At 48.5% G+C, this 15,858-nt stretch overlaps 2 protein-coding genes across 3 annotated transcripts in view; both read right to left on the reverse strand.

Annotated features, from left to right (window-relative positions):
- FAM131C (family with sequence similarity 131 member C) overlaps nucleotides 1-15,858 on the reverse strand; it is a 569,848-nt gene that overhangs the window by 23,481 nt on the left and 530,509 nt on the right. The gene's annotated exons all lie outside the window — the stretch shown is intronic.
- The window catches only part of ALPL (alkaline phosphatase, biomineralization associated), a 58,867-nt gene that overhangs the window by 18,717 nt on the left and 24,292 nt on the right, over nucleotides 1-15,858 (reverse strand). For both annotated transcript variants that reach the window (XM_083629493.1, XM_083629494.1), the window contains exons 4-6: nucleotides 14,351-14,466; nucleotides 7,874-8,048; nucleotides 2,660-2,835 (exon numbers count right to left, since the gene is read on the reverse strand). In XM_083629493.1, coding sequence (XP_083485619.1) covers nucleotides 2,660-2,835; nucleotides 7,874-8,048; nucleotides 14,351-14,466 — 467 coding nt within the window. The remainder of the gene's footprint in view (nucleotides 1-2,659; nucleotides 2,836-7,873; nucleotides 8,049-14,350; nucleotides 14,467-15,858) is intronic.

A 15,858-nucleotide genomic window follows, 5' to 3' on the forward strand; every position in this document is an offset into this window, starting at 1 on the left:
GGTTTCCCCAGAATAGGATGCATTTTGTTTGTTATTTCCCCCCAAATACAGGCATCGTTGTGCATATTGTTTGGTTGTAGAAGTGCCTTGCAAAAATCTGGAGAAGTGTGAATTTTGAAGGACTGCTGTGCTTCAAATATTGCTTCAAGAAGTACGCATTAGGGAGCTTCTCATCCAAGGGTGCAAATGTAAGATTCACATCTATTGCTCCGCCCACTTATGCACCACTGTCATGTGACCCTGGAAAGGTTTCCCATGAGGTCATGTGACCCCTGAACTCAGCCTGAGGATAACATGGGGTTAGGGAGGCCGTTTTTCAGTCCGCCCTGATCTCCTTGGAGCAGGACTGAAAATGCAATAAATCCACCCAGAACTGGATCCTCCCTTTTGTGTCCCTCTCGCACCCACCCACCTTGCTCTCCGAAATAACTGCTTGCTACCGAAAACCAGAGAGTGAGAGTAACGCCCAAGGAAGGGCTGTGGTTTTTCCACGTACGGCATAGTACATTCTGCACAAAGTAGAATAATTATTAGGCTTGCGGCAGAGCCTGAGCTGTTTCTGCAGTCCCAGGAGACAGTGCTGGGAGCTAAATGGACCGCTCATCTCAGGGGTGGGGAACCTTTAGAAACCCCAGGGGGACGCATTGCCTTCTGGGGGGGGGTGGCACATGCCAGGGGTGGGGCAAAAAGCAGGTGGAGCAATTGATGTGAATTTTTTCCCTTTGCGCAGTAGGCTAGTTTTCCACGCATCCCTCTCTGGCCTCCATTCATGCAGGCAAGAGGCATTATCTGAGTCCAGGGACAGGTACCAGTCAGGCAAAAACATTCAGGGGGAAGACCATTGAGGGGTGGGCCCTGGGGACAGGGCTGGGGAAACCCAGCCAGATGGGTGGGGTATAAATAATAACATTATTATTATTATTATTATTATTATTATTATTATTATTATTATTCCAAGGGCCTAAATTCCTTCATTTGCTGCATTTCCATCCTGTCTTTCCCCCCCAAGGAGCTCCAAGTGGTGTACAGTGGTACCTCTGGTTGCGAATGGGATCCGTTCCGGAGGCCCATTCGCAACATGAAAAGCCCTCAACCTGAAGCACCGTATCTGCACACGTGAGCGGCGTGATTTGGTGCTTGTGCACATGCGTGAAGCGCGATTTAGTGCTACTGTGCATGCGCGAGCAGTGAAACCCGGAAGTAACCCAGGTCACCGCGGGAGGCAACCTGAAAAAACGTAACATGAAGCAAACGTAACATGAGGTATGACTGTATATCGTTCTGCCTCTCCTTGTTTAATCCCCGCAGCAGCCATCCTGCTAGGTAGGTTAGGCTGAGAGGCAGGGACTGGCCCAAGGTCTCACCCAGGGAGCTCTAAATCTGAGGGGGAAGAGATCAGGATGGTGGAGGGTTCAGAAACCAAGCCTTATGAGGAACGTTTTGAGGGAGCTGGGGATGTTTAGCCTGGAGAAGAGGAGATTGAGAGAAATAGGAGAGCCATCTTCCAATATCTGACAGGTTGCCACATGGAGCAAGTTTGTTGTCTCCTGCTCTGGAGGGTAGGACTCGGGGGCCGGATCCAGCCCAATTGCCTTCTATATCCGGCCCGTTGACGGTTGGGGTATCAGCATGTTTTTACATGAGTACAATGTGTCCTCTTATTTCAAATGCATCTCTGGGTTAGTTGTGGGGCATAGGAATTTGTTCATCCCCACCCTCAAAAAAATATAGTCCGGCCTCTCACAAGGTCTGAGGGACAGTGGACTGGCCCCCTGCTGAAAAAGTTTGCTGACCCCTGCTTTAACCACTACATTGGCTCACCAAAGAGAGATAGAATCACCCCAAATACGCTGTGATTTCATTTATATTCCCCGTTTTTGGTATCCATAGAATCATAGAATTCTAGAGGGATTCTGAGGATCAGGTGCTTTTTTCTTAAAAAGTAAAATAAAAATGTTTAGGGGTACTCTCATTTTCCTAAAAAGGTAAAGGTAAAGGGACCCCTGGCCGTTAGGTCCAGTCGTGGCCGACTCTGGGGTTGCGGTGCTCATCTTGCTTTATTGGCCAAGAGAGCCGGTGTACAGCTTCCAGGTCATGTGGCCAGCATGACTAAGCCGCTTCTGGCAAACCAGAACAGCGCACGGAAACGCCATTTACCTTCCTGCCAGAGCGGTACCTATTTATCTACTTGCACTTTGACGTGCTTTTGAACTGCTAGGTTGGCAGGAGCAGGGACCGAGCAATGGTTGCTCACCCTGTCACGGGGATTAGAACCACCAGCCTTCTGATTGGCAAGCCCTAGGCTCAGTGATTTAACCCACAGCGCCACCCGCGTCCCTATTTTCCTACTCATTTTCCTACTCATATTGAAATACTGCCCCTCAATGAGGCCAAACGTAGATTCACAAATTGTTTAGGGGTATGCATACCCCCATGTCCCCCCCCCAAAAAAAGCACTGCTAAGGATCCAGTCCCCTGCAATACAGAAATATGCAGCTCTCCCATATGGGGATCAAATATGCAACCTTGGAGTGATCAGAACCATGCTCTAACCAACAGAGCTATCCAGGTCCCCTCCGCCCTGTCCAGTCTTCATTGCCCTTCTTCCCCTCTTATATTAAAACCGTCCCGCAGCTGTTCTCGGCTGACCCGCGCTCACCTCAATGTCTGGGATGTTTTCGAAAAGCTGGTGTGCGATGTCTTTGCAGCCCTGCTGGATGGCCTCAGGGGGCATCTCATTGTCGGAGTACCAGTCCCGGTCGGCAGAGTGCGCATAGGCCGCGCTCGGCGTGGCATGGTTGACCCGCGTTGTCGTGACGATGCCCACAGATTTGCCTGGGACCAGAGAAGCAAAGGAAGTGCACCGTCAAGGCAAAGATGCGCTCTTCATCCTGGAGGCCTGGAGGTTGAGGCTTTCCAGGGCCGACGGCATGAACTTTGGCAAAACTCAGCGGGCACAGAAGCCAAGCTCAAAAAAAAAACCCTTCTGGGCAAGACGCCACCAAACTCCCTCCCCTCTTCTCCCAAGCTAAATGACCCCTCTCACATCTTGGGCATGCAACGGGGTCAAACCGTGCTGCTGAAAACACATTATTCTGTCTATCGACACAGCCGGTTAAACATTGTTCCGCTCTGCGGAGTTAATCATCTCGCCGAGAGTGATTTTTGGCTCTCCTCGCCTGTCCCTCGGAGCCCACGGAGAACAAGCAGAACAACTGCGCTCTGTGTCTCCTCCAGATCATCCCTTCGCTTTTCGCACTTCCTTCCTTCTCCCCCACCGTCTCTCTGCACCAGCCCCATGGGGGCAGCATGGATAAAGGCACAAGCCTCCTTTGTAATTGGAGCTGGGGGCACACACCCCCGTCGAGGGGGAACCCAAGGGTTTATTTTTAATCGTGGTTTCCAGCTGATCCATGGAAAGAGGCGCTCTGTTTGGCAGAAAGAGAGAAAAAGTGGGCAGAGAGGTTCCGAGTGTGGGCACCTGCAAATGTCAGGCTTTGATCTGATTTCATTCCTGCCCATACCCCCAAAATCACAGTGTGACCACCGAGGCCACTCAAACCAGCTGGGCCATGAAAGGACAGCGATCAAACAGGTTCCTCTTCAGACATTTAACTATGGACTCATGTCCAAAACGTTGGATTGGTTGTTGTTTTTTTAGCATCAACAGAATGCATTTTTCAAAAGCAATGTTTTCTTGGCATTTTCCCTCTGTTTATTCATTTAAAACAACAACAACAACAGGAAGGATCAGAGCCTTTGGCTCCTCCAAAACATTTCAGCGGCGATGATAAAGAGGGCCGCTTCTTTGAGCAGCGTGACTTAGCGCTTCCCGTTTTATAAATATCCTGGCGGAATTTTTCTCATATATGTATAATCACACAAATTTTCTATCATGAACAGATGTAACGCAGAGGTTGCAGGTTCAATCCCCATAAGGGCCAGCTGTCTATTCCTGCATTGCAAAGGGTGGACTGGAATTCAGTGTTTCCCAAACCTGGGTCTCCAGCTTTTTTTTGGACTACAACTCCCATCATTCCTAGCTAGCAAGACCACTGGTCAGGGATGATGGGAATTGTAGTCCGAAAACAGCTGGAGACCCAAGTTTGGGAAACACTGATAGATGATCGTCAGGGTCCCTTCCAACTCTATGATTCTATGTTCAGACCTTGTGCTACGCTCATTTCAGGCAGGAGATGTTCCCAGCCTCACCTGGAGAGGGTCAATCCAGGGCCCTCCTGTATCTGCTCAGATGCTCCTGGTACTTACCAGGGGATGCAGTCCAGGGGTGCTGGAAGCTGCCTTAGACTGTTATAACAATAATATAATAATAATATAATAAGCTGGACCATAAAGCTGGACCATAAAGAAGGCTGATCGCCGAAGAATTGGTGCTTTTGAATTATGGTGCTGGAGGAGGCTCTTGAGAGTCCCATGGACTGCAAGAAGATCAAACCTATCCATTCTGAAGGAAATCAGCCCTGAGTGCTCCCTGGAAGGACAGATCCTGAAGCTAAGGCTCCAATACTTTGGCCACCTCATGAGAAGAGAAGACTCCCTGGAAAAGACCCTGATGTTAGGAAAGATGGAGGGCACAAGGAGAAGGGGATGACAGAGGACGAGATGGTTGGACAGTGTTCTCGAAGCTACCAGCATGAGTTTGACGAAACTGCGGGAGGCAGTGGAAGACAGGAGGGCCTGGCGTGCTCTGGGCCATGGGGTCACGAAGAGTCGGACACGGCTAAACGACTAAACAACAACAATAATAATTTATTATTTATACCCCGCCCATCTGGCTGGGTTTCCCCAGCCACTCTGGGTGGCTCCCAACAGAATATTAAAATACAATAACCTATTAAACATTAAAAGCTTCCCTAAAGAGGGCTGCCTTCAGATGTCTTCTAAAAGTTTGGCAGTTGTTTTTCTCTTTGGCATCTGGTGGGAGGGCCTTCCACAGGGCGGGTGCCACTACCGAGAAGGCCCTCTGCCTGGTTCCCTGTTGGGGGAACTGCCAGAAGGCCCTCGGCACTGGACCTCAGCGTCCGGGCAGAACAATGGGGGTGGAGACGCTCCTTCCTGTTAAGAATGAATGGGGAGCCTGGCTGCTGGATCTGGCCAATGGCTCATGTAGTCCAGTGTACTGATCCCAGAGGGGTCACCCAGGTGCCCCAAGGAGAAACCAACAAACAGGACCCAACTGAGCACAAGAGCCTTCTGCCCTCCTGTGGCTTCCAGCAGAAACTGGTATTTTGAAGCATGTCTGCCTCCAACCACAAAGGCAAAGATTAGCCATCCAGGTTAAAGTAAAGGGACCCCTGACCATTAGCTCCAGTCGTGGCCGACTCTGGGGTTGCGGTGCTCATCTTGCTTTATTGGCCGAGGGAGCTGGCATACAGCTTCCGGGTCATGTGGCCAGCATGACTAAGCCGCTTCTGGCGAACCAGAGCAGCGCATGGAAACGCCGTTTACCTTCCCGCCGGAGTGGTACCTATTGATCTACTTGCACTTTGACATGTTTTCGAACTGCTAGGTTGGCAGGAGCAGGGACTGAGCAACGGGAGGTCACCCCGTCGCGGGGATTCGAACTGCCGACCTTCTGATCGGCAAGCCCTAGGCTCTGTGGTTTAATCCACAGCGCCACCTGCTAGTAGCAACCAGATAGCCGTTTCCAGACCTATCAAGCAATTTTAGGGATTAAACCAGGTACCTTCCATGTGCAAATTGATGTGCTTTGCCCTGGGCTTTTAATACAGCCCTTCTCTCCAATGCTGCGAAAACTTGGACACGAAGATTCTGTCTTGCTTGCGTATCAAACCAGTCTCAAGTCCAGCTCTTGTCCCGGACAATGCAGTTATTGTGGTTAAAGTATTCTGACACCCTTCCAGAAAGCTATCTGCGATCTGTTACTAAGTGAAGTTTTAAAAGGAAACTTTTGCTTGGCGGTTAAAAAAAAGCCCACCTATTTTCACACAAGAATGAGACCAAAACCCAACGTTCAGCTCTGGATCTGGAAAGACCCACAAATAAAAATGCTTCCCCCATTTGGGGAGAAAAGTGGAAAATTCCAGCACCTTTTCACTGAAGCCCCATATTGAACAAATGGATTTTTTAAAAAGTATTGATAAAAGCCAGGCCTTGTCTTAAAAGCGCAGATAACAGCGAAGCCTAAGCTGCCATCTTCTGTACCCTTGGGAATAAGCCACATTTAATTTGGAGGTACTTGCTCTTGATTGTGCTGTTAACGGAATAATAAGCAAGCATTTATCTCTCAAAGCCCACGATTTTCAAAATGCCTTATCAACCAGCGAGCTTTACTCTTGCAATGTGTTTCAAAGCTGCTGCATTTTGAATTGTTATGACCTGCCCTGGGGCCTTAGGGTGAAGGGTGAGTAATAAACCAAATTTATTATTAGGACGTCAACAGGGGTGGGGAAGCCTTAGATCACCAGATGTGATCTTCCATGCCTCTATATGTAGACTGTGGACTGTGCCCCTTCTGCTACTGAGCAATGGTCCTTGCTTTAAAAAAAAAATCAAAATTTTACTCCTCATGGTTCAGAAGGAAGGGCTTGCTTAAACAGGAACACATAACCTCCAACATTTCTCCGATTGAAATAGGGACATCCTGTGCCATAATAGGGACGCGGGTGGCGCTGTGGGTTAAACCACAGAGCCTAGGACTTGCCGATCAGAAGGTCGGTGGTTCGAATCCCCGCAACGGGGTGAGCTCCCATTGCTCGGTCCCTGCTCCTGCCAACCTAGCAGTTCGAAAGCACGTGAAAGTGCAAGTAGATAAATAGGTACCACTCCGGCAGGAAGGTAAGTGGTGTTTCCGTGCACTGCTCTGGTTCACCAGCTGGCCACATGACCCGGAAGCTGTACGCCAGCTCCCTCGGCCAGTAAAGCGAGATGAGCACCGCAACCCCAGAGTCGGCCACGACTGGACCTAATGGTCAGGGGTCCCTTTACCTTTATGCCGTAATAACAATAATATTTATACGTCATCCATCTAACTGGGTTGTCCCAGCCACTCTGGGAGGCTTCCAACATATATAAAAACATGATAAAACTTTAAACATTAAAAAAAACTTCCCTGTACAGGGCTGTCTTCTGAAGGTTGTACAGTCGTACCTTGGTTGACGAACGCCTTGCAATTGAAACGTTTTGGCTCCTGAACACGTGAGTGTTCCAGTTTGTGAACGTACTTTGGAACCCGAACGTCTGACGCGGCTTCCAGTTGGCTGCAGGAGCTTCCTGCAGCCAATCGGGAGCCGCGCCTTGGTTTCCGAACGTTTTGGAAGTCGAACGGACTTCCGGAACGGATTCCGTTTTACTTCCAAGGTACCACTGTATAGTTACTTATCTCCTTGGCTCGAGGGTCATGTAACTCCATACCCGCCAACATTTCTCTGATGAAAATAGGGACGTCCTAAGGAAAAGTGGGACATTCCAGGATCAAATTAGAAACAGGGGCGGCTTCTGTAAATCCGGGACTGTCCCTGGAAAATCCCAGACTTGGAGAGTCTGGGAACATAGGAATCTGCCTTGGATCAAGTCAGGCCACTGACTCACCTGGATCAGTTTCTCCAACACTGACAAGCTGCTGCTCTCTGGGAATCTAGCCCCCTGAGATTGAACCTACAACCTTCTGCATGCAAAACAGAGGCTCTGTCCCTGAGCTATATCCCTGCCCCCAGAAAAGCACGGGTAACTTTTCACTTTTGCATTCAGAGGGCACACAAACAAGGTTGCTTCCAAACAGCAAGTGGCTTTAAAATAAATGAATACCTTTTCACCCAACTCTGGCAGTAAAAGTTATCTGTTGGAAGGAGCCACCGGACACCCCTGATTTTGGACCCGTTGTCCCACTCACCTGCCGCCTTCGCCCATTTGAGGATAGAGGTCACCTCGTTCCCGGCCGTGGTGTTGCACTGGGACCTCGTCACAGCCGCGCTGACCCCCAGCGTCCCCTCGTTGGCCTTCACCCCACACAGGTAAGCCGTAGCTGTGCCAGCGCTATCTGGGACCTGGGCGTTGGTGTTGTACGTCTGCGGGGAGCAATGGCAGAAGGGCAGTTTGAAAGCACTAAGTGCTAGTATGAATGAATGAATGAATGAATGAATTTATTAATACGGTCACAGACCAGCGTCAACACACACAAGTGCAAGTAGATAAATAGGTACCACTCTGGCGGGAAGGTAAACGGCGTTTCCGTGCGCTGCTCTGGTTCGCCAGAAGCGGCTTAGTCATGCTGGACACATGACCCGGAAGCTGTACACCAGCTCCCTCGGCCTATAGAGCGAGATGAGCACCACAACCCCAGAGTCGGCTACGACTGGACCTAATGGTTATGGGTCCCTTTACCTTTACAGGGGGCACATAATACCCGTTCCACACTTGTAAAAATGTAAAGTAAAAAAAGTGCACTTTGGAACTCCCTGCCCCTTGATATCAAGCGGGTGCCTTTGCTGTGCTCTTTTGGGCGCTTGCTAAAAACATTTTTGTTTAGACGAGCCCACCCAGACATTTAGAAAGTTGACGCGAGTTTTAATCTGTTTTTTCAGTCGATCGTTATTTTAACTTTTCAAAAGCTTTAAATGATCGTTGTTGGTTTTTCTTATGGATGAGTTTATCCTTCCAACTGCTTTGAGGAGGGCCTAAAATCAAGCAGCGTGAAATTGTTACCTAATGAAATAATAATAAAGAGTTTGAACATGGTAGAGCAGATTGTGATGGAGAGGATGAGTTTCTCTCCTCCCCCCATACATTTCTCCTGCCGCCGTTGCCCAAGCTGTGAGCTAATCCCTGAGAGAAAGCCTGAAATAAGGCACTGAGGCAGGATCTGCCCCATCGCTAGCAGCAGCAGTTGCCCCCTGGAGCTTCTGTCAATATTATTATTATTATTATTATTATTATTATTATTATTATTATTATTATCATTTATATCCTGGCTTTTTCCCTGACAGGAACTCAAGTTGGCTGACAGCTAAAAAGTAGAGACAGCTAAAACATCGAGGTGGGGAGAAAGCACTCATTAAAAAAAACAATTAAACATAAATAGAATTAAACATATAGATTTAATAATTATGTTTGTTTGTTTGTTTGTTTGTTTGTACCCCGCCCATCTGACTGGGTTGCCCCAGCCACTCTGGGCGGCTTCCAACATATATAAAAACATAATAAAACATTACACACGAGTTAAACATACATTATAACTCACTAAAACATTTTTTGAAAAATACCCAGCATGACTACTGTCCATAGCTGTCAACGTTTCCCTTTTTTAAAGGGAAATTCCCTTATTCCAAATAGGATTCCTCACAAGAAAAGGGAAAAGTTGAAAGCTATGCTACTGTCAAATAGAGGGGAAAGGACCAATTTGTTAGGAGAAAAGACCAAAAAAACAATTGAATAGAATGCAGGTCGGATGTTTGTTGCCTCAGTCCTCACACTGGTGGCAGCCCAGTTAAAAATGTCGTAGCGCAAATTAAAAATACCTGGGGAACTGAAGCAACCTTGGCTGCAGTTGGCACAGGGCTTGCCTGCTGGGCTGGGGTGCGAAGCTGCCTAGAGCATTGGGGTGGAATATGGGTGCAAACAAGCTCTATGGGCAGGGGAGGAATCTGCACCCGTGCCATATAAGGGGCATGCAGGAGACCTGCGGCACATTGACCTAGTTTTATGTGGCCCCGGCCTAATTTCAAAATCCCTCTGCAAGCAATCAGTACAGCCCTTTGTGGCAGCAGCAATGCACATCGTTCCCCTGACAGCCTGGGGAGATGGAAAGAGGGGGGTGATGGAGGAGGGAAAGTTGGTGACAGAAAGGGAAAGGAAAATGGGTGGGAGGAAGAGAGGAAGGAAAGAAGGAAGGAAGGAAGGAAGAAGGAAAGAAGATTGATAGCTGATCAATAGATTGAAAGATCAATACATGTAGATGGAAAAACTTTGGCAGGATTTGAGTACAGTCATACCTTGGGTTGAATGCGCTTCAGGTTGAGCGTGTTTGAGTTGCGCTCCGTGGCAACCCGGAAGTAATGGAGTGTGTTACCTCCGGGTTTCGCCGCTTGCGCATGCGCTCAAAATGACGTCACGCGCATGCACAGAAGCGGCGAAATACGTTTGCTTCTGGATGCGAACTGGGCTCTGGAACGGATCCCGTTTGTATCCAGGGGTACCACTGTATTGCTTGTAACGTACAAAAAACTTTGGAAAAATGAATTATGAATTAGAGAAGATAAGATAAGCAGAAGAAAGAAAGATTTATAATGGTAGCCATGGAGAGGCAGAGGGAAGTCAAGGGGTTCAGAGAATCCTAATTGAAGAGGTGAATGATGTGTTTGAATTTAAATTTGTTATGTAAAACTTAATTTAAAAATATATTTAAAAAAAGAAAAAGGAAGATCAATAGATGGGTAGTGTCAGGGAGCTGCCATCAGCCCAGAGGTGAGACGTGCAAGGGCAGTTGTGTTACAGGGAGCCTCTGAATATCTTGCGAAGCAGTTCTTCCTCTGGCCAGGAGAGAAGCCCCGCCTCCAGTGGGGAAGGGGCGCAGGGATCAGAAGATGCTAGGGAGAGCCTCAACACCGAGCCTGAGCAAAGCGGAGGGGAGGCAAGTCCCCCTTTGCCAGCGCCCACTCTGCGCAGTAGGTTTGGGCGCAGAGAGGGGAGAAGAAGGATGGGGGTCACACGACTGTTATGCTGGGGAAGGTATAAGGACCGCCCACTCCCAGATTCTGCCAGCGACTGAGCAGACATGGACTTGCGACGCTCTGCACTGTAAATAGTTTGTACAGATAATAAAGCCTGGAAAAGACAAGTTGGAGTCTTCCCTGTTTGCTCTCGAGCAACCAAACCAGCACCTGACAGGTAGATCAACAGATCAAAGGAAAGAAAGAGAGTGGCCGAAAAAGAGAATGAAAAAGAGGGGTGACAGAGAGAAAGGAGGGTAGCAAAAACTGTGTGAGAGAGAAAAGCTTCTGGTCTTCTGGTGGCACCTGACAAATTATCCCTTGGACGCCTGCCCATATGAAGTTTGGACTTTCCCCCACTTGGCCCAGAGCAGGCAGGGGATGACAAAAACAAGTTGACCGGACGGAGCATCTTACTTGGGGGGCCTTTTTAAACTTCCTGAATAAGAAAATGAAGATAACTGGTGATGATCAGGGGGTGGGGTGGGGAATAAACAGAGTTTCTTGAGTCTGGGAGGAAGAATGCCGTCCGGCCTCTCAGAACACTGGAACGCAGCGTTCGTCCAGGAAAACATATTGACTCTGGGTCTGTGCAAACAGAATGTTTTCTTGATGCAGCCCACAAATTCGCTGAAGGGGCTCCTTGCTGCAGGCGGTTGGGACGGTCCCTTCGCGGGGGGCTGTGAAAAGGGCCCAGTTGTGAGATCCTGGGCACACTCGCTCAGAAGTACAGTGGTACCTCGGGTTACATACACTTCAGCTTACAGATGCTTCAGGTTACACACTCCGCTAACCCAGAAATAGTGCTTCAGGTTAAGAACTTTGCTTCAGGATAAGAACAGAAATCGTGCTCTGGCGGTGCGGCGGCAGCAGGAGGCCCCATTAGCTAAAGTGGTGCTTCAGGTTAAGAACAGTTGCAGGTTAAGAACGGACCTCGAAGTACTTAACCCGAGGTACCACTGTAGGTCCTGTTGTGATCCACAGGGCTCTCTCCCTAATAAGCGTGTTTTAGGGGAGCACACAAACCACTTGCCTGCATCTAGCTGCTGGCACTGGTACTGTAGCTTACTCTAGGAAGCTGATGGGTAAGCACCTCTGCCCAATCTAGCTCAGTATTGCCTGCACTGACTGGCAGGGGTTATATGCCTACCTTGTTTTCTTCTTTAATGCTCACAAGTTACTTGAGAATCCCATTAAGACCATAAGAAGAGCCTGGAATAGCATCGGCGCAGGGAAGAAGAACTCGCAGCCGGTTGACCCAGAGTCACCCCGCCAGGGCACAAGGGGTGGTCTACCAAACATGTGAATGCATCCGCCACAAGACGGGCCAAAACAGAAGGTGCCTTGCGTTGCCAAATTCCAAGCTGGGGCTGGGAGGAATGTGCTATGTTTGTTTTTGTCACAGCAATGCAATTAAGGAGTTGCCCTTGCTCTGGAAAGGATCAGCTTCCAGACGTCGTTGGGGGGGGGGGCTGGACCCGTGAGCAGGATTTGAACTATGAGCAACAGGAGGGGTTAAATGTTATAGTAGTTTTGTTAAGGTTCAGAGGGAGAAAAATAGAAACACCATGGAAAAGGGGCTGGGAAGTCAGGGGAGGGAGTTTTTATTATGTGTGAAATTTTGGAAAACTTAATAAAAACAACTTCAGAAAACTTAATAAAAACAACTTCAGAAAAAAAGGAAATTGCTGCCTCCTTAAAAGGTAAAGGGACCCCTGACCATTAGGTCCAGTCGTGACCGACTCTGGGGTTGCGGCACTCATCTCGCTTTGTTGGCCGAGGGTCAACAGCTTTCGGGTCATGTGGCCAGCATGACTAAGCCACTTCTGGCGAACCAGAGCAGTGAACGGAAACGCCGTTTACCTTCCTGCCAGAGCGGTACCTATTTATCTACTTGCACTTTGACGTGCTTTCAAACTGCTAGGTTGGCAGGAGCAGGAACTGAGCAACGGGAGCTCACCCCGTCGCGGGGATTCGAACCGCCGACCTTCTGATCGGCAAGTCCTAGGCTCTGTGGTTTAACCCACAGCGCCACCTGCGTCCCTACATCCCCAGAAATGGGGCAAGGGGAGAATGCCCCACATTGCTCTTGCCATGTGAATCTGCTCTGCCTACAAGTTTGCCAGCCTGGGCACTGGATTTAGGCTACACCCAGGCTCAGCAAGCACTGTGAATTTTGTTTTACAATATCCCCATCAGTATGTCTCTTTTCATCACAGCCCTTCTTGAAGGACCGGCTTGATCATTTAAATCAGCCTCAGACCACCTGGCACCCTCCTCAGCGATGGAGCAACTGCTTTGCATTTCCCAGGTTCAGTCCGCAACAGGCAGGACTGGGCAAAGGCTCTCGGCTTGAAACCTTGGAGAGAGCTTCTGCCAGTCAGTGTAGGCATGGCTGGGCTAGATGGACCAAGGGTCTTGTTTTTGTTCCTAGATTTCCTGCAGAAGTTGGTCAGCGTTCCATGACCACAGAGCACTACCATTCTTCACTGGGATGCTTCGGGTGTTTCCTTCCACCATTTAATATATTTTGGTGCCGAAATCCAGCATCGCCTGAGCTCGGCGAGTGCAGCTTTCTCCCAGTTGCAGTGCAGAGTGTTTGAGGACTGCGACATTCGCAGGGAAACCAAAATGCTTGTTTGCAAAGCTATTGTACTACCAACCTTACTGTATGCTTGTGAAACATGGACCACTTATAAACGCCATCTCCGACTCCTTGAAAGTTTCTGTCAATGGTGTCTCCAAAAAATTGTACACTTCACTTGGGAAGACAGGCGAACTAATGCAAAAATCACCAGTGTCGAAGCAATGGTTCTTCAACATCAACTTCATTGGACTGGTCATGTTGTGTGGATGCCTGATTATCATCTTCCAAAGCAACTACTCTAGTCCAAACTTAAAAATGGAAAGCGTAAGGCTGGTGGTCAACAAAAGAGTTTAAAGACTCTCAAGGCAAATCTTAAAAATGTAGTACAAACACCGACAATGGGGAAACACTGGCCTGCAAGCGCTCCAGTTGGAGAACAGCCTTTTCCAAAGGTGTCATGGGCTTTGAAAACACCTGAACTCAGGATGAAAAGGAGAAACGTGCTAAAAGGAAGGCACGCTTGGCAAACCCTCACCGTGATCAACTCCTGCCCGAAAACCAGTGTCCCCTCTGTGGAAGGACGTGTGGATCCCAAATTGGCCTCCACAGTCACTTACAGACTCACTGTTAAGACCGTGTTCATGGAAGACAATCTTACTCGGCTACAAGGGATCGCCAAAGAAGAAGAAGATATTTTGGTGCTGTTTCATAAACCTCGAGGTTTGTTCACTCTCAAGCAGTGGGAGTTGCCATTTTGGCAGCTTGGAACAACAGGACTTAAAACAACTCGAACATCAGAAGTCGATGACGGGACATACCTCTGAGTAAAAGCGCAGAGATTAAGCGTGCATGAATCTGTTAACTACGAGTTTCCACATACGTTTGCTGGAATTGAAGGGCGAGGCTCCACATGTTTTAAAGAAAGGGGTTTTTATTTTATTTTATTAAAAAAGAATCACAGGGTAGCAGACCTTCTGTCTTATCTTCACCCAAGTAAAGAAGGACCACAGCCTTTGTGACGCCCATCCAAAAGAAGAGAAAGGGAGTAGAGGCAGGGCTGAAGAGGTCTCCTTACCTTGGACAAAGCCACAAAGGGAAACCGGTCCATTTCCAGGACTGTCTCTTCCCCATTGTTGTTGCTCAGCTGCCCCTTCAGGATGCGAGCCGCTGTCACCGTGGGGACTCCCATGCCTACAGTCAAAAGAACCACACGTGAGAAAAGCTGGGAAAAGCGTCTAGTTGGCATGTAAAGGTGAACCTGCCTAATACCCACACTTGGTGAAACTGCACTCAAACCAAAACCCAGCTGACCTTGGGAATTCGCACTTTTCTGAATTTTGCAATGCAGTTCCCCAGTTCCCTGAAATGTGTGCGGAAATTAATACACAACAATACAGCAACATATCGAAAGGGCATTACATTAGTGGAAACTGTTAAGCTATATAGTTACCGTATTTTTCGCTCTATAAGACGCACCAGACCACAAGACGCACCTAGTTTTTGGAGGAGGAAAACAAGAAAAAAAAATATTCTGAATCCCAGAAGCCGGAACAGCAAGAGGGATCGCTGCGCAGCGAAAGCAGCAATCCCTCTTGCTGTTCTGGCTTCTGGGATAGCTGCGCAGCCTGCATTCGCTCCATAAGACGCACACACATTTCCCCTTACTTTTTAGGAGGGAAAAAGTGAGTCTTATAGAGCAAAAAATACGGTACATCGTGCAGGAGAGTGTATTCAGAAGGGACTCATTCAGGTGTCCTACATGCCAGGAAACGAAATTCCTGCAGATCTGTTGCCTAAGGTTGTTAACAGAGAACAACTTAAGATTTAGGTACAGAGGTTGCAATTGGGTTGAACCACAGGTACTACAGATTACATGGAAGGGGGGAGGATGTTAGGATATAGTTCCATTCCACCTTAAAAGGGTACAGGCATGACGTTCGTGTATCACATGCCTGTTTACTCCCAGCACAGTCTGCTGGGAACTTCCGTTGTATTTTGCTTTTGCTATACTGCTGCTTTGTTTTGTTTCTGCTGGACACGAAGGCAAGCAGACATGTTTTCCTTTGTTCCTGAGCTATGCTGAATAAAATGCTGTGCGTTATGCTTGCCCATCTCTCTGTTCGCCTCTTCCGTTGTGGAGATTTACACACTCTGCTGACAGAGCGTGCACGGGTCTCTAAACATATCTGAGGCTCATGTCACTGACTGACTGATGCTGTTCCACCGGAGACCGGTGACCGTCCGGAGCCAGCTGTGGGCCTGCCTGATGTCCCCGTCTCCCCGGCAGTATCCCAACAGAAACTGCTTTGCAAAAAAAGTGCGTATCAGGGAGGAAAGGAGACTGTAGATGTAAAACTGATGTGGAAATGTGGAGGGCTGAACTCAGAACCAGGCAGAATGGAAAAATGAGAAATTCAGGAAAACCAGGCTGGATGGATTCACCCCTGTGCCAACTGTGACCCGTGGGGAAAATCCCTGTTCCACCCAGTGCCAGATAATGACAGGCAATCTGGCCCCAAACAGGGACAGGGAGAGCAAAAAAAGCTGACTCAAGCTTTCCATCCTCATGATTCATGTAAGAAT

The sequence above is a fragment of the Podarcis filfolensis genome (genome assembly GCF_964270895.1).
Source record: "Podarcis filfolensis genome assembly, chromosome: 8".
Taxonomy (NCBI): Eukaryota; Metazoa; Chordata; class Lepidosauria; order Squamata; family Lacertidae; genus Podarcis; species Podarcis filfolensis.